Genomic DNA, 22,675 nt, shown 5'->3' on the forward strand with positions numbered 1-22,675 from the left:
TTCTCTGCACAACGGCCCGGCGCAGATTCTCAGTGTCATTTCACAAGCTGTGCTCCAAAAAAGAAATGCCAATATATCACACCAACTGGGGCCAACTCTGCTAGTTACCAGAATCTTCACCAATGTCAGCAGACTGCCAAAACCTACTCCGTTCAGTGTGACGCGGGACATTTACAGTGCGTGTTCTGAGAAATCCTAAGCAGGTAGAATATTCATGCACGGATTCACGATACACAGATTCAATCTTAAAGAGGACGGCAGTGCGAGAAACTGTAAGTGTAAAGGCATGTTACATACATGCACACGTGGCCCATTAAAAGTGCATTCACTTTAATCTGCCCTGAAACCCTTTTTTTCAGACTGGGTTTAGAATCTCCTTGATGCACAATGTCACACACTGTCTAGTGGGCATGGCCTGGCCTGTTTTTAGGAGCATTTGGGGGGTGTCAGACCCTGCCCACTGCCCCCCCCCCCACCCTCCTCCTGTTGGAAGCGCTATTATTGGACTGCTACTCCTCCTATTCTGAAGCATGAAGCACCCCTCCACTGTGCAGTAAACACTGGGATCCCTGAATAATTCATGCGCTATCCTGACTGTGCCCCCCCCCCCACCGCCCCCGAGCTTGCTGCTCACACTCTGCTTCTCAGTTGGAGTGGAGGAACAGGAGCGAGAAAGATTATCTTCTTTTCACACAAAACACAACCCAACGTTTCCAAAGACAAAAAAATGACGTTTCGACACAAAAAGCGGATCCACTGCCTGTACAGAATACATGTCTTTGGCATCTGCAAAGAAGACACCAGTTATCTGCATACTATTATTTATAAATTGTAGAGGAAGTTTTATTAGACAGAAGTAGGACTGGGTGTGGGTGATCTTTCATTCAAAATGCATAACTGTGTATGTATAAAGGACTAGCCATTATGTTTTGGGAGAAAATTCTGCGCCTCTTTGTGAGTAGAAATGCATAATTTCTCGTCTTTGTCTCCCGTTTGCCCCACCCTCTCACCCCTCATTTCTGTTCTGGCTCTCGTACTCAAAGGATTATTACTGAAATGTTGTACCTTTGACTTACACGAACGTTAACCATCCACAATACCTTGTAAATCTTTACAGTTACGTTTCAACGCCTGACCTCTGACATGACCACCCAGAGTGCAGTTCTGTGGCTCAGTCGAGCTCTACTACGACATGGCTGGTGTCAACAGTTCCAGGATTTCTCAGGCTGCCACGGAGTACGCACAGCCAGAGAGAGGGATGTGAATAATAACTGCCGTGAGGTCACACGGTCATCCACTCACTTGCAAATCCATAATCCCACTAATCCGAAACGATTCGGCCGCTCTGCCGGAACTCTTTCCCGTTGCGTAATCAAGGTTCAATTAGTCAAAGCGGTCCACGCCAAACCGGTGTTTGTTTTGTTCTTTTTTTGCCATTACGTTTGTGTAAACCAAGCGCCGCGTCACCGTGACAGTGATCCGGCGCTCGAAGCAACCGTCAATCCCCGGCTCTGAGACAGGCACACGGTGATCCGCGTTCCCGTACGGCTCTGGGCGCTAAAAAACACACCTCGTAAAAAAATTTACTAAAATCTAAAGACTAACAGACATACATCGATGGACTGATAGACAGAAGCCGAAAAAATGTAAACAAAACTTCAACACCTCTCTGACGAACGCCAACTCGTGCAAGTTCCTCTGATTCAAGATGGGTTTCCGGGATTCTGTCCCCATCAATTAGCAAAGTTCCCCTCATAACTTCATTAACGAAGAGGCCAACAGTACAGAACTCATAATTTGCTGCTCAGCAGTATGTGCTTTGGTCCAAACACGTGGGGATGAAAGGTCTAGCGAACAAAGCCCTTCTGTGGTGACCCGTCAAGTCCGTGAAGCTGTACTTCCTCTTCTTATAAGGCCTTATAAGGCTTCACACATTCCTTCCCTCAACATCAGGCTGTCTTTAATAAACTCCGTATTTGTTCAGGTTAAGAGGTCGCCGCCTTCTAAGTTTCGAAAGGCAACAAAGGGCACCTTTCAAGGTTGCTGGCGTTTTGTAACCGGCTAATGTTTACATAATCCCGGTACAAAAACCCTAAACTCGGCTCTCGAGCACGCTAACAGAGCACGGACACCAGCGGCTACACAAGCAGCCCAGCGGACCAAGGAGCCTTCCCCTTTCGGCTATGGACGATACACAGAACATCGTCTGACCAAACGAGAAGTTAACACGGGTTAACACGACTGAAAAACTGTCAAACCGCCCCATCCTCCCCCCCGCCCTCCCGTCCGCACAGACCATTTTACTATAAGACAGAAATTGTGTTGTGGTGATTCTATGCAGAATAGCTGCTGAGAAGCTGAACTTGCAACACAAAGGCGGGAGATCACACATTGCCATACAACTGTGCCCCCAGAACTTGAAGCACTTACTTAAAACTCATCTCTCCCAAAGCTCTGAAAGTTTCACTGAATAAAGAAATATAGTTCGGACAAGAAAATAAATAAATGTAAGGCGGTTTCATTTTTTTCCCACAAACAAATCCCCCAGCCCTCATCCGCACCAGCTCCAGGGTTCAGGCCGTAGCAGCCAAATCCGGCAGCGTTCTGCTCACACGACCGCGAAGCCGTACGCGCGGCTTTCAGCCGGATGCACACCTGTCCCTCTCAGCCTAACCCCCCCCGCCCCCCCGCCCACCCGCCCACCCCCTCCGAGACTCACCGCTGCTGGGGGTAGCAGGAGCCCGGGTCCTGGACAGCAGCTCAAGGGGCTGCTCCCGGCTGGACGCGGCGTCCGAGGAGAAGCAGGATTCCGTCTCGTAAATCGTCTGCAACATCGCGCAAAGCCCCGGCACGGTGGGCCTCAAAAGCATGCCAGTCCGATGGAGTGCCAGGACACGAGCGAAGAAAAACACGTGCGACCCTCGACCAGACAATAAACAACCGCAGCTTTAAAGGAAAAAAAAAAACCCTCCTAGATATCTAAGAAAACAAGCACACAGAATGGAAAAAATGTAAAAATAAATAAAAAAAACAGCACTGCACACTCTTTGGAAAGTCAATAAAAACTCCAGACCACCGGCTGGTATTTGTTTACCTATGCTGATAAAAGGATCATTTGAGGGGGGGTGGGGTGGGCAAGGGAGTAAACTAAACAGCGGCTAGCTAATCTGAAGTTCTCTCCAACGGTCTTGAAACAAGAGTAACGGATGGAAACTGGCGAAAAAAGTACCAAGAGGCCAGTTAAACTTCCATCCGACCCCACTGGCGTGGACGTGGGGCAAACGAAAGCAGACGGGGACGGAGGTGAGCCTTTGTATCGGAACCGGGGCGGAAGATGAAAGAATTCCTACAGCGGAGATTCGGAGATCAGTATTCCCTTCTTCAGGTCCTCCCCGTTAGTGCCGTTCAGAGGCTTGTGGCCCGGCGAGGAACGGCGGAAATCCCGCCAGGAAAATCCGACAGAACCGCGTCGAGGCGGGGATGACGGCGGAATCTCATCAGGCGCTCGGCGTCCGAAAGCAGGCGAGTGCCGCTGCTTCACCCGCTCCCGGCTTTCCCCGGAGCGCTCGTCATCGCTAAGCCTCTCCCGACCTTGCTCTCTTTCTCTCTCTCTTCCCCGGTTTTTCAGCCAGGCGCTTGTGAAGGTGGGCTCGTTCTTTTAAATAAAAAAAAGAAAAGGGAAAAAGGAGGGAAGAAAAAACAAAACAAAAGGCAGCCTTGTCCTTTCAGAGATGATGCCAAAGAGGAGATACGAGGTCCGAGACGCGCGGCGCTGCGGCCGACTGTCCCCGAGCAAGGGGAAGTATGGAGAGAGCGTGGAGGAGGAAACGCGAATGAGTGAGAGAGACAGTGAGAGAGAGGGTGAAACAGTGAGAGAGAGACAGTGAAAGAGAGAGAGAGAGAGAACAGCTCTGGAAGCAGGCTGGTCAGTGATAGCGGTACACACCTCTCTCCTCCTCCTCCTCCTCCTCTTCCACCTCCTCCACTACCCTCTCTTAACAAACACAAACAGCCTCGGTCGCGATTAAAGGGGAAGCTGCCGCTTCGACGAGCCAGACCGCGGTCGTCTCCACCGCGACGAAAAGCAGCAGGAGCTCCAGAAACACAGCCGCCGATGACGCCGCTGCTGCCGCCGCTGCCGACTACGTTCTTTCCTCTTTTCGATTTGTTGCTTTGTCTCCTTTGTTGTTTTGTTTTTTGTTTTGTTTAGTTATTTTTTTGGTTTTGTTTTCGTCTGAAAGACCCCTCACCCCTCCCGCAGGGGCTGTGGGGGGGAGGGCAGAGGGAGTAGGAGAGAGCCGGGAGTTTACAAACAGACTGGGCTGTGCGACGAGCCGGGGAGGCTGGAAATAGAACTGGAGCAGCAGGGGGAGGGGCGGGGCCTGGCTATAAATAGAGCCGGGCGCAGGGGAGGGGAGGCTCGTTCATGCAAACGGCGATGGCCAATCAGGCGACGCAACTCCCGCGACCGCAAAGGGGACTGTGGGGAGGGGGGGCTTGTTGGTGGGGGGGCAATGCTGCTTGCACCAGACCCAGGCACTGCTCTGACACACATATCAATGCAGACACACAAAGGCGCACGCACACACACACACACACACACATGCACGCACGCACACCCACACACACGCGCGTGCTGCGGTTACACAAGAACACCTGTCTGCACAGGCATTAAACACAATCACACTGTGGCACCAGTCGCACAGGAGTACCTCAGTGGCTCCACAGAAAGAAAAACAACGCAGGTGTGTCAGTTCAGCCGAAATCTACCACGAGGCAGTTTCAACAGAGCCCACCTATTTTTAAGCATATATCCTCCCTCCAGTCTCCACGTTCTATTGCAAATGCCTTCAAGATATTGCTCAAAAAACACCAGGCTGGAGTGCTCTCTCTCAACCGGAACAAATCCACCCCTCCACTGTTCCTTGCCAAAGCCCGACGCCACAGCGTCGACGCAGCACTGGACGTGTGCCTCAAGGTCACACCGTAAGCCTCCCAGAGACCCCGCAGGTGGGCTCCGCTAAATCCCGACTGGCCGCGTACGCTCGCAAGACAACAGAGCGCAGCTGTAACCCAACGCGGTTCCCTGCTATTTTGGCTCTAATGGCTCCCTCCTCCCCCCACCTCGATAAATGCCTAATGTAAGACTTAGGCAGTGGACCTGTGCAGGCCCCACAAACTGTTCCTTAAAGCTGAGCTTGGGCGAGGAAGGGACATCCGCCCTCCAAGTTTTGGAGTGCGTTCCTGGCCTTCACACGGGGAGGAACGCCTTCCTCACAGGGATCGATTTAACAGCGCACAAGCAGAGACGCAACCGGTGCCACACCCACAATTCCAATTCAGGAGGGAAGCGCCACTTCCTCTGTTAACAGGGAGGGTCCCGGCAGAGGGAGCTATTCCATGGTAATCCACGCATCTGCTAACTAAATCTAAGGCTGCAATAGCTGAGCCATAGATATAATCATATATTTCCTTCACTACTTCCTGCACACATGATATAGCACTGACTATATAAATATTATACATCAGAGCACATTACAACACAAAGATAATAGGGGCATTTTGTACTGACTTTCAATTTTCTAAATGTTAATATAGCCCACATACTATAGCCTACACTGTGACAGTCCCAGAAATCCATGCTCAACGGTTCCATGCATATGAAATTGCAGATGAAAAATCTTATGTAAAGCTAATGCTGCTCCAAACATTCTCCTGGAATTTCAGTGGCATGTTTAATACTAAATTTAAACTTGAGGCGTGAAATCAGAAAGAAAACGAGGACCTGTAAAATAAAAAGGCACTCCGTACATCCCAAAAGGTGCAAATGAATTTCTCGCACAGTAGTTAAGATGGTCTGCTACATACACATTTTTAGACAATTAAATACATTCATATTTTTCCAGACCAATTGGTTTTAAAATCTGATGCACTTACAGATTTAAGAATTTAAGTGTAGTGTTTGTATGATCCCAAAACAATTCCAAGCCTCTTCCTTTAGCAGAGGACCAGTGCATTCATACATACTGCTGAACTCCCAAGGGATGTTACAGACCAAAGCAACATCTAGGTTCAAGCCTGGAGACTGACATGGTCAATGCAAAACAGTCATTTTGTAGTCAGTTGATCATTTTTGGTCTATTCTGGAGTCGGAATGCAGAATAATATTTGGGTTCTATTCGCATCAGCCAGTAAGCTAACATACAAGTTCCAGAGAGGCAACATTTTCTGTGTTTCAACGATGCTGTACATTGCTGTAAGTGAAGAAGTTATGCACAAAACAGTAGCCCAATCATAGACATCTGAACCCTTTAAAAATATTATTCACTATATATATATATTTTTTTTTTTTCAATATAATTTTTAACAGGCTCCTGCAACCAAAACAATTTTACCCCAAACCAATAAATAATAATAAAAAACATTTCACGTCGACAGTCTTTGAGGTTGTGTGGTTGTGACTGTGCTGTGTAAACGTGTTTAACTGCCTGTGAGTGTGAGCTTGTGCCACAGGATTGGCCTTGTAAATGGCCAGTGACCCTACTTAGCACAGGGGCTGAATGACCTGGCAGGATCTGCTGACGTCAGCGGCATACCAGCGAGGAACCGAAGCTGAACGGAAGATAAGTTGACCGGACGCTTGCTGAAAGTCCAAGAGAATAACGCTGGGATTTGGATTTAGCCCCTCCACAACAGCCACGCCCCGATTCTAATCCCAGGGGAGCGGTGGTGATGTCACACATTCAGAGAGCTGAAGCTGGGGTGTGGTCCAGGGTGTAACAAACTGCCACCGCTGATGGACCAGCAGCCGTAAAGCGTGCGCCACCCCGCTTCCGGATACCTTCCGTCTCGCCTGGTTCTCCCCTTGACATAATGGACAATTTGCTTATCTAAACGTAAATTAGACAAAATGTTATATAGACCTACACAAACCTCGCACTCAACCACAATGTTTCGCTGGGTCTGAGGGAAAAATCCTTAGTCCACATTTTCCAAAATTCAAACGCCTGTGCGTTACTGTCTTAACAGGCCAGACGCGTTTCTCGTAAACCAGAAACCAAAATCCCTTGTGCAAAATTCAAAATTCAAAGGCTTTTACCACACATTTGCATTCTCGTGTCTTTGGCTTTGGACTTGACATTTCCCATCAAAACTGAAAGCAAGGGGAGTTGCCTTAATGAAGCTCAGCAAACTGCTAAACCCAGCCCCCTCCCCCCCATCCCCCCGACAGTACTCTACAACAGCCCCAGTTATTTATAGATGAATGTACTTTTGCTGTCTGACGTGGACTGGGTGTATAGTTAGACTCAGGGAACAGGCTTGTTTTTAAGGCATGAACTCATCCAGTTAATGTCAAGGACTTGTGCTATCTAGACAACACAAAAGTGGGGAAAAGGGAAGATGTTTTTTGGACAACCCCCCCCCCCCCTGCCCCCCAACACACACACTGAGCATTACCCAATGAAAGGGCAGCACATTCATTTTTATGGGAGGATAAGAAGAAAAAAAACAACCAATTAGCATCAAGATAAACTTTCAATCAGCAGGCAGATACAATTTTGCTATTTATTCAGGTTCTACAGAAGTTCTCCACAGAAACATAACATAATTTTTTTAGGCTTGAATTCAAAATCACACACTGGGTGAGATTTTTCCCATGATTAAGACAAATGACCTTCAACTAACTCCTGACAACATAAACGGATAACATGCCAAATGTAACCAGCATTAATTCCCCCTGACACAGTGGCTGAATAATGATCAATGGCTGGCTATTTAAAAAAAAGATTAATTATTAATATTTGCTTCCCTGACGTGCTCATCCAGTGCAATTTACACAGCTATTTATACGACTGCATATTTACAGAGGCCACGCTCGGTTCAATAGACACAACCCTGCCTTGACATCACAGTTTCCGGTGATTTACAACCTAGTCAGAGAGTGGATACAGAGGCACAATGAGTCAATTCCATTCAAGTCCCAAAAAAGTGGCCAAAACCAAGTGCGTTTTTGAAGCTCACTTCCTGGTCTTGTTGAGGGACATTGCTCAGTCGGCTCCAGTATAGGTGTTTCAGCCAACCATTTCAATGCAACTCAATGGTAACAATACAGTCGAAATACGAAGTCAATAGCCTACTTTTTACCCCACAAGAATATGCAGCCACAATAGGTGTTTTTCTTTGTCTAATGTCTCCCCATGTGCCGACTTGTGTTAACTGGACAAGACTGGAATATTTTGTTGATGAATTAGGGACGAATCAGTCTGCATCACTGCCGAGGCAGTATCTCACGCGCTTACTAGTGGACAACTGGACTTTATGCCCATATAAGGGTCTCCCTTTTCCCTACTGTGCAGTTTCGAGCTCCAATTTGCACAACACACACTTCTGGGCTTCAAAATGGTATTAACCAAGCCCACAAAGATTCGATGGGTGACATCAAAGTGACTTGGTCCATACTTTTTCTAGCTTACAGTTCCAAGCAGATAATTCTAGAATCCTGCGTGACATCATAGATAGATGACTGGGCCAATCAGTCAAGCGCCTTGTGTTCTGGAACCATGACCGAACCTGTCCACAAACACAACACAAACAAATATTTAACATGTCTCCAGGTGAAATTAGGTTTGACTGAAAGCACACGCAGTACAGTTCTAATGTTCCACCGTGTTTTGTCCTATGAACCCCAAACTTCACCACAAAAGCTTAGTTATAGGTACAAGCACTCAATGAAAACTTTAGGAAAAGGTTTTTTTCCCCCATTTTTGACCCACAACACAGAATACCATAGTTTGCATGGCTGTGAAATTTGACCAGGCAACTGCCTTCAAAGCTGGTCAACAGGTTTAACCAATGACAAGGGAGGGTGCAGGTATTGACTAAAACTTATCTACACCAAGCAGGAAGCAGACGTTAATTAGCTTTAGAGTGTGTGGTTTACGAACAGCATTTCACGGTGCTCTGTACGTGTCTACTTTCACTGGCTCAGTGGGAGCTAATGCAATTACCACATTGCTGAGAGATTGAGTCTTTACCCCATAAAAACTCCCGCAAAGTCCACACCCAAGAGAAGCCATTAGTAGTTAATAGCTATTCAATATTTCTATGCAGAGACTGAAAAATGGCAGTCTTAACTTGCCCGTTAGAGTTAGTGAGGTTTCATCGTTTTGTCTCGTTTAAGAAAAATGCTGAGCCGGTAGATGGGAAAAGGGCTTAGTTCAAGAGACGATGATTCACAGATAACCGATTTTTTTAAAAGGTTTTTAAAAAAAAGCATTTTCCAACTTTTTTAGCATTAACTGCACTAGAGAGATTTAGCCAATAGGTTTGGGGACAATTAATGTTCAGCCATTTTGACAGCACTGGAGTTTTCTTCCAGACCTTGAGGTGTACGTGTCACGAGATGCTAATCGTCCACGAACTGGATGAAGACGCCAAGCGGGCATCGCTATGCCGACTGTGCCTTCTCGTTTCCTTGCTAACCGTGGCTCTTTGTTTCTTCTGCTGGGTGGCGCCGTTCGAGCCGCTGGGTAACGCTGCCCCTCTGACGATGACGTAACGCCTTGGCTCGGCCAGAGGGCCGTCTCCATGGCGACGCGTTTGGAGAGGACCGGTGAGTCACCGGCAGGCACGGGGCGTTCCCGCGTGAGGACGCCTGAACCTCAGTCAAACGTGTACCGTGTGCACAACTGGGTTTTAAGAGCTCTCAGCGCCGTCTCGCCATATTCAATGTTGGCCCACAGCCCCAAGACCACTACGTAGCACTTCCACTGATGCGTAATGAGGAGTCGATGATGAAGTCGCAGCTCCACGGGCCTTTAGCCCTTCAAGGTGTGACATCAAAAATACATGATTAGAATGTTCTTAAATGAACATTCTAATGCTGCTGAAACAAGCACTACTGGTAACTGAAAGCAATGGAGTCCAAAAACACCGACTCAGGAATTTAAAAAAAAAAAAAAAACTTCGCTCTTCGAAGGGTTGAGGCACCAGAGAACCATTCTAATCATTACGGCATTAAGAAAAAGGCACTGGAATGAGTTTTCCTCGTTTGCGCCTCTGGAAAGGTGACATCACTGTGACTCAGACTGCGGATTGGCGCGTCTGTGCTCGTTTTCCCCCGAGGACCAGGCCCTGACCCGAGGCGGTGAGCGAATCGTTCTCCGGCGTGTCTGAGACCCGCGCTTCGCTGCGAGACCCACCTCGCCACTGCCGCGCTGAGCGTGGCTCGCTAACGGTATCACATCCCAGAGAGTAATTAAAGCATGCAAATCCTCACAGCAAAGGTGTGAGATCATTTGAAATAAAGGCACAGATATACATTTCTGTCTTTCCTGTTGTAATGCAGCACACACAAGTTTACACAACACACAAATGTACAAACACACGCAGATCTGCACACATTCACATGTATATTTAATCATACACAAGTGAACACACATTCCATGCACACACATACATTATCTGAGCATACATACAAACACTAACGCACATGCACGCATACACACACACATTTTGTCAACACAATTTGTGTACACAGAAACGCATGCAAGCACACACACACACGTGCGTACACATGTATGTGCACACACACATATAGGATACACACATGCACACACACACACAGAAACATACACATACACATTTAAGAGAGCTGTGAGAAATGCTCTTTCCTCAAATAGAACATAGCGATGACTCACTCTCTGCTCAACCCCACTTGTAATTTTCTGCCCCGGCAGATAAGTGTGTTCTTTCTTTCTTTTTTTTTCAAAAATAAATATTCTAGGATCATGTCAGTCACCTGGAGAAGGAACTAGGGGGGCGGGGTTGATGGGACGGGAGGGGGTGCGGGGGAGGTGGGTGTTATGCGCCAGGTCCGTGACAGGGACCCCGCCGGGCAGACAGGCAGGCGCTAAACCTTCTCCACGGCTTCAAAGGCAGCGCTCACTTCTCAATGGGAGAAAATCCCAGCAGCCCAAGACTGCAGATGAACAGGGAGAAAGCCAGAGACTGAGTCTAAGCCGTCTCATCTCCTCTCTCGCAAATCATTTAGGCGCAAAAGTTGGACCATCCCCATCAGAGAAAGAGAACCGCGACGACACACTTGCAGGCAAGCTTTTATTTTCCTCACATACACACAGGCATGCACGCACACGCGCACACACATGCACGCGCACACACACACACACGCACACACATGCATCCAAACACACAAACCCACACACGCACACGCACACACACGCTGTCCGTCAAGGCCCCGCCTCCACTTCTGACCCCAATATAACGGCAGGGATCCGGCATTACAAAAAGCACCATGGAAACAGAGGGAGTTCTCAAAGGAAAAAACGCTCTCCTGCATGTAGATTCAGGCATGGGCCTCACCTGTCCTTTCACTCACCTGAGTAGTCTCATTCGTCACTGTGCAGAAATGCACCTGCTAAATGAAATGCACGCATAGCTCAAGACCAAGGGAAATGACAGCGCTTCTCACTCCACAACAAACAATCACAGAGGCCTTATCAGAGAGGCCAAAGCCATACAATGTCAAAGACATAATAAGAGTGAAAACTTACCAGCTTTTAGTTACTCTCAGTTACTCTCAGATATAATACTAAAGACCAAAATATTGACTTTTAAAATACAAAATAAAAGTTAGAAATATAACACACAGCACACAAATGAAATGAGTAAAAGACACACGAAAGAGTAAAATGCACTGTTTGAAGGCTGTTAATAAAAGACAAAGCAGGCAATGCCCTGACTGTAAATCAAACCAGGTCTTGATCCAGTAAGCAATAACAGTTATATGAAATGGAAGGCTAACCTGAAGCTATGTGACACGGATGGCTTTGTTACAAAAAACAATGACCAGCAGCTCACAGAAATTACAAGAGGGTTCACAATCAATCTAACCTGGCAGGTTAAATGAACTAAATGCCACACACCTTGTAGACCAACTTCTGTGGATTGTAAAACTGAGAGGCTTTCCATTGCACCAAGCACCTAGTTAGCCAGGCTGCTGTGTAGCCTACTGTACAAACATTTTTCGAATTGGTTGGGTTTTAAGAGATTTTAAGAGCTTACTGTGCTTTACATGTGAGCGACAGCTAAGCCAATTCCTAGCAACTTTGACATGGCGGACGTTTTTCATACTTTTTTTGCCTTACTTTGAAATAAGAGCCTTTGCTCTGGGCGAGGGCGAATCTGGTTAATAATTAAGCCGCCGTACCATATCCAGGGGTGTTTGCACGTGAGCAGTTTCCCGCCACGGAAATTAGCTCTGCTCCATCCCTACATGTCGTCGCGCTGGTTTTTAAACGCGCACAGACAGCTGTGGAAAACGAGCTGTCCAGTGACGAACAGTTTGCATAAGCAGACAGAAAAGTGCGGCAGGGGAAAAATAGCAGCAATTTGCCGTGAATGGATGTACCGAAAATTAATGAGGTAAGGCAATGCGGAAAACTGCAGCGGAGGCGGATGAGGGTTATTTGCGGAGCGCGCGGACGAGACACTCCACGGTCCAATCAACCGGCGAGCAATCTTAAGCGACGTCAGCCGCCCGCAGTTAACCAGTGCAGACGAAGATACTACACATGTGGAAAAGTATTTATTAGCCTCCAAAAGATATAGGGGAAAAAAGTTGGTACTCAGAGAAAGGGATTTCCATCATCTTCGCAAGAGCCACAGAACTCAGCAGGCTGTCATGTTTGAACCACACAGGGGTGAGCAACTTGACAACGGATGCAGCATTTGATCCAGAAAAAAATATTAAAAATATTATGTAGGCTACACACGGACCTAGACAGAAAATAATGGAATATTAGCTGCTTACGAACACCCAGAGCTCGTAGTTTAAAAAACGAATCGCCCTGAAGACGACAGATAAGACATTACAAGCGCTCACATTTACAACCAGCATAGGTTGAAGTTAGAATGTAGTTTATCGCGCATTTAATTTAGAAAATTCTAGCGGGGGCAACAGGTTTCAATTTGTCTCAGGTGGCTAGGCTAACATTTCCACCAGTTCTCCCTGGTGATGTAAACCAATGGAAATCGAGGATACCAGTCAAATCAATTGCAGAGCATATTTAAGGTAAACGTCCTTTTTGAAAGTGTTTTGAAATTAGGCAAAAGTTTGAAAAACTACCCTTTTAAGTTAAAGTTACTGTTTGCATTTCTGAGTTAAAAGGGGCTGTGGATTTCTGGGGTCTTAAATATAATTTCAGTTTTGACAGTTCAGTTTGATACTGTTTGTGTGCAATGTAGCATTAGATCACCATACAAGCTGCTTTGTAGTTTGTAGCTACTTAAAATGTATTATCTTGCTTTAAACCATAGACCCCCTCAATGTCTGTAACAACCACTGTCTGCAAGTCAGCAAGTCACCAGGAACCTCTGTAAATATCAAAAATCCTTCATCACACATACATTAAACATACACACGAACATACTAAAACTTAAATTCATTTTTTTAAAGGACAGAAAGTGAACTCTTGTGAAATACAAACAGCGTTCCACAGAGGGGGAGGGGTGGGGATTGGAACATGCGGACAGCCTTACCTGGGGTGTTGGGAGAGTTCATGGACTGAGGCTCAGCGGGACGTGAACTGTCTTCGGTCCTTGTCGCCCCAAAAAAGGTGTGACAGGTTGTAGTGAGAGACGAGCCTGGCAGACAGCTGAAAAAGGTGGTGTGTGGAGATGTTTACATGAGAAGGAGGCTGGGTGAAGGGCCGCTGGCTCTAAAGGGGGTCGTCTGTGTCCGCCATGTTTTCACAAAGCTGGGAGGGGGCGAGGGTGCTGTTGGGACGGTCCCACTGCAACAGTTACAAAGGAAAGGGGAGGTGGAATTAGCAACCAAAGTTTGTAAAAGAGACTTGGAATCTTATAGCCAAGGCACTCCCCTTACGTTATACACATGAACAAATGCGTGTGCATGTGCACATACACACACACACACAAATGCACAGACACAGACACACCCAGACAGGGAAGAGGCCTCAAGAGATGGGCCCCTCTTGTCTTGCATCACACAAAACGGCAGGAGCTCTTCAAGACAGGACTGTGAGGTCCCTCAAGCAGAATAAGAGATGGGGGGGGGGTCATGAAATATTCACAGTGGACACAAGGCCAGAGACGCTCCCTTGTTACAAAAAACCAGCAACGCTGGAACACGCAGCAAATGCACTACGGCCTTGCCCTCGCCAAGCTCTGAGCACGCTCAGGTCTGCATGCGCTTCTCACCGCCACCAACATGCTCAATTTCACAAGGCGGCGAAGAACGCTTTTGTTACCGCCATTTAATGCCACTCTCTGAGGCTTACCGCTAGAGTGGTCCAGACGGTGACATTTAGTAGCAGTCGGCCGTGTACGAACGTACACAATTAATAATAATAATACAATGGTGGTCCCTTTTCACTGGTTGCTGACGACCCTTTTCGACAGGAAGTAAAACTCGACAAGAAGCGCTAGCTTGGCGAACATTCTCAGACCTGGCAGACGGACGGCTTGTTGTAGGTGCTCATAACAGCATTTCCCTAAGCTTGTAAGCACCTGGCAAGCTGAAAGATTTATGTAATAATGCCAGTGTATGATTTCAGCGTGAACGTGGAAAATTTAATAGCAAACTCACAACGGTGATTACAGGGTCTAAGCTCCAGGGTTAGTCTCTGGATGTGCTTTTGTGTACGTAATGTATGTAAATGTGTGTGTGTAAGGACAGGTGAGTGTGTATGTTTCTGGCCATGCATGTGTGTGCATGCGTGTGTGTGTGTGTGTGTACTGCTTCTGGAGGTGGGTAGGGGGGTAGGTTTTCACTCCAACCCTAACAAAGCACACCTCCTTCAACAGCTAGAGATCTCATTGAGCTGACAAATTAGGGTTTAAATGAAAACCTACAGGACTGTAGATCTCCAGGAACAGGGTTGGGAACAACTGCATTACGCGGTTTAGCCCATAATACATATTTGATATTTGATTCCTTGCCTTCCAACACAGGTCTATAGATAAGGATTTTCTCAGCATTACTGCAAATTGATTTCTCTCTGTGGGCCCGTAAATTATGGAAATCTTTACCAGAGAACATTGGACAATTTCTACTTCACAACTTAAAAACACATATTTATAAACTTTCTTTTAATTCACTTTAATTTGGCATTCCTTTCCTGCATTTTGTCTTTTTCCATTTTGTTCCTATATCCTCCCAAAACCCTGAAATTAATTTCTGTCCCATCTCTGGTCTTGTTCTCAAGAACCGTTTTCCAATATAGACCATCAGTAAAAACCGTTCCAGTTGGAGAAGAGTCACCCAAATATAATATTTACAAATGAGGTCAGGAGATTGTTCACCAAGTCAGTATCAAATAACAGTGTGGACAGACAGCCCATTAAGATTGAACAAACCGGACTTGGCTGCGGTGTGAACGCAGCCTAATGCGTACGTTGCGATGAACTGAACCACACAGTTCTGGGTTAAAATTGTGGCTCCCTGGGTGTCGATGCCAGAGCTCTTTGTGTGTGGAAATTCAGCTCCCACCGGCGTTCCTGTCCAGCTCTGCTACACAGAGAAATGTGGGATAAAACTGTCCCTGCATTTTAGGCATTACTTACTGCCTGTTCTAGAAACAGCTAACCTTATGGCACCCCCTGCTGGACAGAGTGAGAAACTCAAGGCTAATGATGTACTTTCACCTGCTGAATAGGACAATTCTGACCATGGTGTCTACTTTCACTGCATACTAATAAGCACTAAATAATTATGACTCCAGACTGGATTCAATCCTCATTTGTACTTAACTTTGACTGACAATGAATTGAGTGATAAAGGCTATTCTTTACAAAGCTTATTCGAGCTCATCAGTCAAGCAAGCAACTAGAGCCAAGCTGCTGGGAAAAAAGGTAACATTTGCCTTTATTTGAAAGGCAACGTTACGATGAAAAGCTGAATTTGTCCAGAGAAGCATCTGGAAAGGCAAAAAAACAAAAAAACTGCCCAAACTGCGGGAGAGAACACGCATGTCTCGGGTCACATGATACACGCTCGCGTGAATCGTGGAAGACTCCCATATGGCTGTCCGGTGCCCCCGTCAGGGCGTTGGGGTTCGGGTTAGGGTGCCTGTCAGGGGGACAGCATGAGCTACAGCTGCCGTCCCACGCTGGCACCTCTGAATCAACCCCAGAGCTGGGATGAGGATTTAATGCCCTTAGACAGGGGGAAGTGTATCACAGGAACACCCTGACCCTGGACCTGCTCACATGAAAATCCACCAACCTTCCTGGGATTCTCGCTCATTCGCTGAGGTCATCCAGAACAACATGCCCCTCTGACAGGGGAGATAAGATGCCAGCCGGCAGTTGCGGCTTTGGGTCAGGGAATCGGACCAGCATGGAGGTCTTCCAGCACACAGCCTCTCGATTCCAATAAGCCTACCACTAACAGGGCCCGACCGGCCGGGGCATAGCCAGCCGGGGTACAGCTAGCTGGGGCACAGCCGGGGCACAGCCAGGGCACAGCCAGCCGGGGTACAGACAGGGCCAGCCAGCCAGACCACGCTGGGCAGCGCTCACGCACACAGCAAGCCTGGGGGAGAAGTGTGTCACCGCAGCATGTCGGGCTGTCGGGTGTCACGGAAGCGGGCCGCTTAGAAAGGTCTGCTTCCTAAAACTGCCGGCTATTTGCGGGCGGACCGTTCTGGACGCGTTATCCCGATGACGTGCGTGCGCACATTAAAATAGCGAAAGCAGCGGTAAAGATTGGCCTGGAGGCCTGCTGACCTTGCGCCCAGAGAAATCCCAGCGGGAGGGGAGAACAGGCTGAAAATAACAGCCTCCGCGCAGAGAATAATCCCGGGCCTGCCCACGGTCACTTCTTAACCCTCCTTAAAAAAAGACTTCCATCTACCCATCGAGATGCTCTGCTAATTAAGCAATACACAACAAGCAGACCGACATTAACAACTTCACCTCTCGCACCTGCGCTCGTGGAGCCGGCCACCAGTGCAGCCGTACCACAAGAACCTCCAACTCTGTTTTTCTGTGCAGGTTTATCGGCTCTTCCCCTTTCCCGTCGCGTTTGTCAATGCTCAGGAGGCTGACGAGGCTCCCAGCCTCGGCTTCAGACGCATCATTGGGAAGCGCGCCCAGGGACGAGGTCGAGCACGGAGGCTGGGTCGCAGTCGCCAGACGACGGCGGCTCGTACCTGCAAAGTCGCGAGTCTTCTGCCGCATGCAGCAGCTCGGGTCCCATCCGCGGCAGCTCTGAAGGAGAGACGGCGCCGTCTCCCCGGCAACCTGGCCACACCCCCCCATCACTTCTTTAAAGAGCCAACATTTGGTGTGGTTTTGATCTCTTTGCACTTGTTCTGAGCAGACTAGGGTGAGCTTCTGTGCAGAGCCCTCAAACAAACAGCACAAACAACATCTAAGGCAGGGGTGTCCAATCCTATCCAAAAAGGGCCGCTGTGGGTGCAGGTTTTTGTTCTAGCCCAGCGCTAAGACACCTGATTCTACTTATCAAGGTCTTGACTGAAGGCCATAATTAGTTACTTGGTCAAATCAGGTGTCTTAGTGCTGGGGTACAACAAAAACCTGCACCCACGTTGGCCCTTTTCGGGTAAGATTTCACACTCCTGATCTGAGGATTACTGGATTTAGATTCACAAACGTTCTCCTCAAAACAGGAAAATTAGGATGCGCAGGCTGCGATTATACACTGTGCATGAATAGCCTCATTCTCAAACACCTGGGAATCAGAATTAGGAGGAGGGGAGCTATGACACTCTCATCCATCCCCCACAGTGAAAATCTCCACCAAAATAGCTGCTGCTTCCACACGAACACAAAGAAAGCAAACACCTGAACGGCACTGCAAAGTCTGCAAATGCAAGTAAAAAAAGAGAACTAAGCAAAACTACAAGCAGCTGATGGTGGCTTAAATGTCTGCGTTTCTGTGAGGACCGGTACAAAGCAGTACGGATCTGAAGCCGTGATACTAAAAAGAGCATGCGCTTCTTCTACAAGCAACCCCAGTCCAGGCGGACATTACAATATGCAATTACGCAAAGGCATGTTAGACTGTCTTTCCTGGACCCTTCTCTAGATCTTCTGAAGCAAATCATAAAAAAAAATTTTTTAGGATTTACCCTAGTGTCCAGTGGACAGCCTCATTCTGCATTTTGGGTCATTTGTGAAAGATCTCTCATTGTTACAAGATTTTCAAGTAAAGACACATCCTATTCCACTAAACAGCCCTGTTTTCCAAAGGAACCAAGTGGTTGTCAGTGTTTTAATCAGGCCCACAATAGGCTGTCATATAGACAGTTGTGCTCCATCAAGTTGGCAAAAGGTGTCAAACTCCAGACCTGGAGGGCCAGAGAGTCTGCTGATTTTTAAGGTGTTTTTGGCACCAGTGGACCTGACATTTAAGTCCCTGATTGGCTAAAGAATCCACACACCTTGTTCTCAAGGCCTTAATTGGCAGCTGACTGAAAGGAAACCTAAAAATCTCCAGACACTGCAACCCCCTGGGAATTTATTTTGACACCCCTGAACCAAACCCTCAATTTACAGAAAAATGGAAATTACCCTAAGTTCTGAAACCAATCCTGTTTACCTTCACCTCTCATAGCAATTAAACAAAGTTACATTAGGCACTGAAATACTTCTTTTATTATTTCAATAGCGGTTTTAAAGCATTTTTAAAGACCGTCGCATCACTCCCTGATTCACGTAAGAGCCAGTCTTGCTTACACAGTCTCACACAGAAATAATGTGTATAATAATAATAACACAGAAGCTCTGGCAAGCTGCATGGTGCCTTATCACTTTTTTACTGCAGATGTACTTCTTCCTTTGAAAGAGCTAACACAAAGGTCACTGGTGTGCATGCAAACAATACCAATCAATGCCAAAGGGGAAAAAAGTAGGCTAATTCAAACAACAACTGATCAAAAGGATAACAATAAAAACCAAAAAACCAAACAGAAGGCCAATGAGCTTACAAAATACGACTGAGGGAACCCACAAGATTAATTCAATTTAAAATAGCATTTAATTCAAAATGTTATTAGAAGGATTCGCAATGAGCCTTTTCTAGTGAGAGGATGGGCAGGCTTTGGGAACGAGTCTGAAAATGAAATCTCTTCTGGGCTTTAATGTACAGAGAAGCAATAAGCCAACTTCTACACCTCCCACACCCAACTTCTACACCTTCTAAACCCAACTTCTACACCTGACTTCTAAACCTTCTACACTCAACTTCTACAACTTCTGTGCCTAACTTCTACACCTTCTACACTTGACTTCTAAACCTTGTTCACTCAACTTCTACACCTTCTATGCCTAACTTCTACACCTTCTACACCTTTAACAGCACTTGTCAGTTTCTTCCGCAGAACCGTCGAGAAAAAAAAACAAAAAACAACTGTATCATATCACAGAAATTCAACTGAGAAGCGAGAGCATGCTGTCAGACACACAGAAAGATTGACATCCCTCATCTTTGCCAGTACTTCCAAAGTGTCGCACTGACCCCAGCAATCCTTCCGCAAAGCAAAGGGATATGAACTTATTTAGGCTGCACTGCCTTCGTTATTCACACAGCAAGTTTAATTTTTAATTTCAATTGAACCTTTATTTATACAGAGGAGGCTGACTGAGCACACATGCTCATTTACAGCAATGGCCTGGAAAGATTATCGTATGCTGCTCACATTTTTTCATTCTACCCATGGATTACTGAAGCAATGTGGATTCAGTACCCTAATCAAGAATGCAAGGGCAAGGCTCTTGGTCTTGAACCTTCAACTTATTGACTTTGATGGCCAGGCTACACGGCCGCTGTCAATCACCGTTCCTTAGCCCCGCCTTTCACACACAAGCAGAGGAGGCTATCATTCTGAGAACTAAAGAGGTCCAACTGAGGCACAAACTATGCCATGTCTTAAAATTTCAACTCAGAGACCAAAAGCGATCTGCTGTAGTATGGTGCAAACCAAAATAACAGAACCAGACTGATCATTTGTGTGTCAACCTGCAATGCTACAAGCGGCAGTCCATACGTGGGAAGCATGGACTACGCATTCTTTCCTTTACAGGATGCCATACCTGAGATTAACACTTTTGCAATGAACTTGAGCAGACTGATCCGCAATACATTGTTGCAGAAAATACATTTTAAGCTAAGCTGGACCTTGGATGTTGCAAAAATAGTTTCAGTTTTGATTTCAAACTGAATACACAGATATAATGCACACAGGCTATATTTGGCTACTCAATTATTTGCTACAGTCTGATGTAAAACCTAATGACAGAATGACTAGCTGATATGTAGTTATGAATGTATACAACATTTCATGCACAAAGAAAATAAAGTTCACATCTATAATGCCTTTTGCTGGCAGCTTTAAGCACCTTTAGAGGTTGAAGACTTAGAGAGAGGAGTCCTTCATGTCATCATTGTTTACTGCAGGGCAAGAACCGTTCTGCAGAAAGTCACAGTTGGAAGAAATGGGTCTGGCAAACAGCAGACTTCACCTCAAAGAGCAATTCCTGCTCCAGCTGTACCGCAACCCAAAAGGAAATCCAATTAAACAGGGCAAATGGATTACCGTGATTTGGAAATCTTCCATTTCATTGCATTTCGCTTGTTTTTGTCTTTTCTTTTTTGTCTCACTTGGATCAGGAAGACAAAACAGGCTTATTTACTGTCATGATGGCTCTTAAGCAACAATTGTTCTTTGTGGTTTAAATCATATTTTTGAGATGTCTATTGTGGAGGATATGAGGCCTTGTCAATTTCTGAAAATAAATAAATTAGCTGGATTTACCATTAAATACTCAGAGAGAGAAAACGATTATGGCCATCCAGTCAATTGCAAAACAGAGCTTAATGAATAAAGCTTACGAGTCACAGGACGTGTGATTTTAAAGTTAAAAATGATCAACCAAATACAAGAGTCATACGCTCTAAAAACGACAACAAAACCTTTAAACACACTGTGGTAACAACAAGAAAACATTTAAATGCAACGCATTAAATGTTAGCCGTTGGTAGGTGGACATGGAGGTACCAGAAACCCACACGGCACAGTTATGGTTTGAAAAATACATAAATACATGCATCAGAACATTCTAAGTCACTCTGTTAGGCTACAGATTTCCAAACGTTACAAAAATAACCATTAGTAGCATTACTACTGGGTTACCATGGAGCCAGAAGCCCCAATGGTACTTAGAGTAAATTACAGTAATTATCTCTCCTCTCCCATCAATGCGTGTTTTCCAAAAATGTCAATATTTTTACGTAGGCACCAAATTCTAAATAATTTCTAACAAGCTTAGCTGGTTACGAAAAACAAAAAACACCTCAAAATGAAAGTTTACCAGTTAGCCAGTTTAGTTAACGCCATCGCACAGTCACGATGATGTAACTTAGTGTAAAATCGCAATTACTGTATAGCACCAACCTCGCTAGCTAAACGTGACATAAGTCCGAGCACAGCTAACGTTACCCTTCTCAGCTTTTCGGCGCGGTGGGACGTGATGTCTCGGTAAAAAGAAAACCCTGCTTCATTCTCCAAATAACCTTGCGATGTTCCGAATGTCTTGCTGTAAGTGCAAGGAGAATCCGGCTTCATAAGGAGACAATGGCTGCCGCTATTTAAACCAAAAGGAAATCATGTTGTATTTTTGAAAATCACTTTTTAAAGTACATTAACGTTTTTTGATAATATTTTATCTGACTCATTCACTCCGTTTTTGTGCACCGACTGGTTAAGAAGACTGTGAAAATAACCCTAATGTTACTGCATGCTTTCGGCTGCCTACTTCAAACAGGAAGACCAAGATACCAGTGAACAGCTACGTGCATTTCATTGCAACTTTTATCTAGATACCGCAATAGTTAGCAAACATCTGTGACAGCGTCAGTAAATATCGGAGTGATAAATAAAGGAATTATAACCTTATAGCTAGCAAACAACTACAGATGACTAGCTACGTTAACTAGCTAAGCGAACAAGCTACACGCTCCCTTACCTTATAGCCTGAGCTGTCTACGCTTTTCAACCCACGGCCCAGGGTCCTTCCACGGATGATCTTTTAGTTGTATTGCTTAATTATTATTTCCTGAAATTCAGATATAAATTTCCCATCACAACTCTCTTTCCTCCATATCTGCAGCTCCTCCACTAACAACAACATTAAAGACGTCACTTCTTCGTCCTGGTCACGTGATAATCTTTGCGTGCTAAAAATACACCATACGACCACTAAGTAATAATATACAGTTGGACAGATAACCTTAACAATCGGGCAGACCTGACAGACACCACTTGCCATGGTGACAGACCTGACATAGCACGCGCGGTCGGCTTTTCCCCGCTTCAGTTGCTGTTTAGACAGAGCTCGAGCGCTTCTTCCATTATGTCCGCGCTGCTATGATTTTCAAATAGAATAGCCTGCTATTTTAAGATGGTCATATAATAACAGGAATAAGTGACATTCACATGAGGGCCTATAGAAGGTGCTAGAAACAATTAAACAGAGTGAATGCAAGTAACATTACACAAACAATGGCCACAGGATGCACAGCCTATGTTTTGTGCATTTGTACCTCATGCAATTTTATACAAATATTTCCAATTATGAATTTGAACTGATATTTGAAAAAAAAAAAATA

General features: G+C 46.0%; 1 protein-coding gene across 7 annotated transcripts in view; it reads right to left on the bottom strand.

Moving 5' to 3' along the window:
• The window catches only part of hdac5 (histone deacetylase 5), a 66,692-nt gene extending 44,258 nt beyond the window's left edge, over positions 1-22,434 (bottom strand). The window contains exons 1-3 of one of the 7 annotated variants that reach the window (XM_064314080.1): positions 22,033-22,289; positions 21,507-21,651; positions 13,561-13,814 (exon numbers count right to left, since the gene is read on the bottom strand). In XM_064314080.1, the coding sequence (XP_064170150.1) occupies positions 13,561-13,582 (22 nt within the window). In that variant the 5' untranslated portion in view covers positions 13,583-13,814; positions 21,507-21,651; positions 22,033-22,289. Of the gene's footprint in view, positions 1-2,719; positions 4,344-13,560; positions 13,815-20,406; positions 20,826-21,461; positions 21,483-21,506; positions 21,652-22,032; positions 22,290-22,345 lie in introns of those variants that run through there. The other 6 variants (XM_064314082.1, XM_064314079.1, XM_064314081.1 and 3 more) reach the window with 6 other exon arrangements.
• Positions 22,435-22,675: the final 241 nt, after the last annotated feature.

Source organism: Anguilla rostrata, chromosome 17 (genome assembly GCF_018555375.3).
Source record: "Anguilla rostrata isolate EN2019 chromosome 17, ASM1855537v3, whole genome shotgun sequence".
In the NCBI taxonomy this organism is placed as follows: domain Eukaryota; kingdom Metazoa; phylum Chordata; class Actinopteri; order Anguilliformes; family Anguillidae; genus Anguilla; species Anguilla rostrata.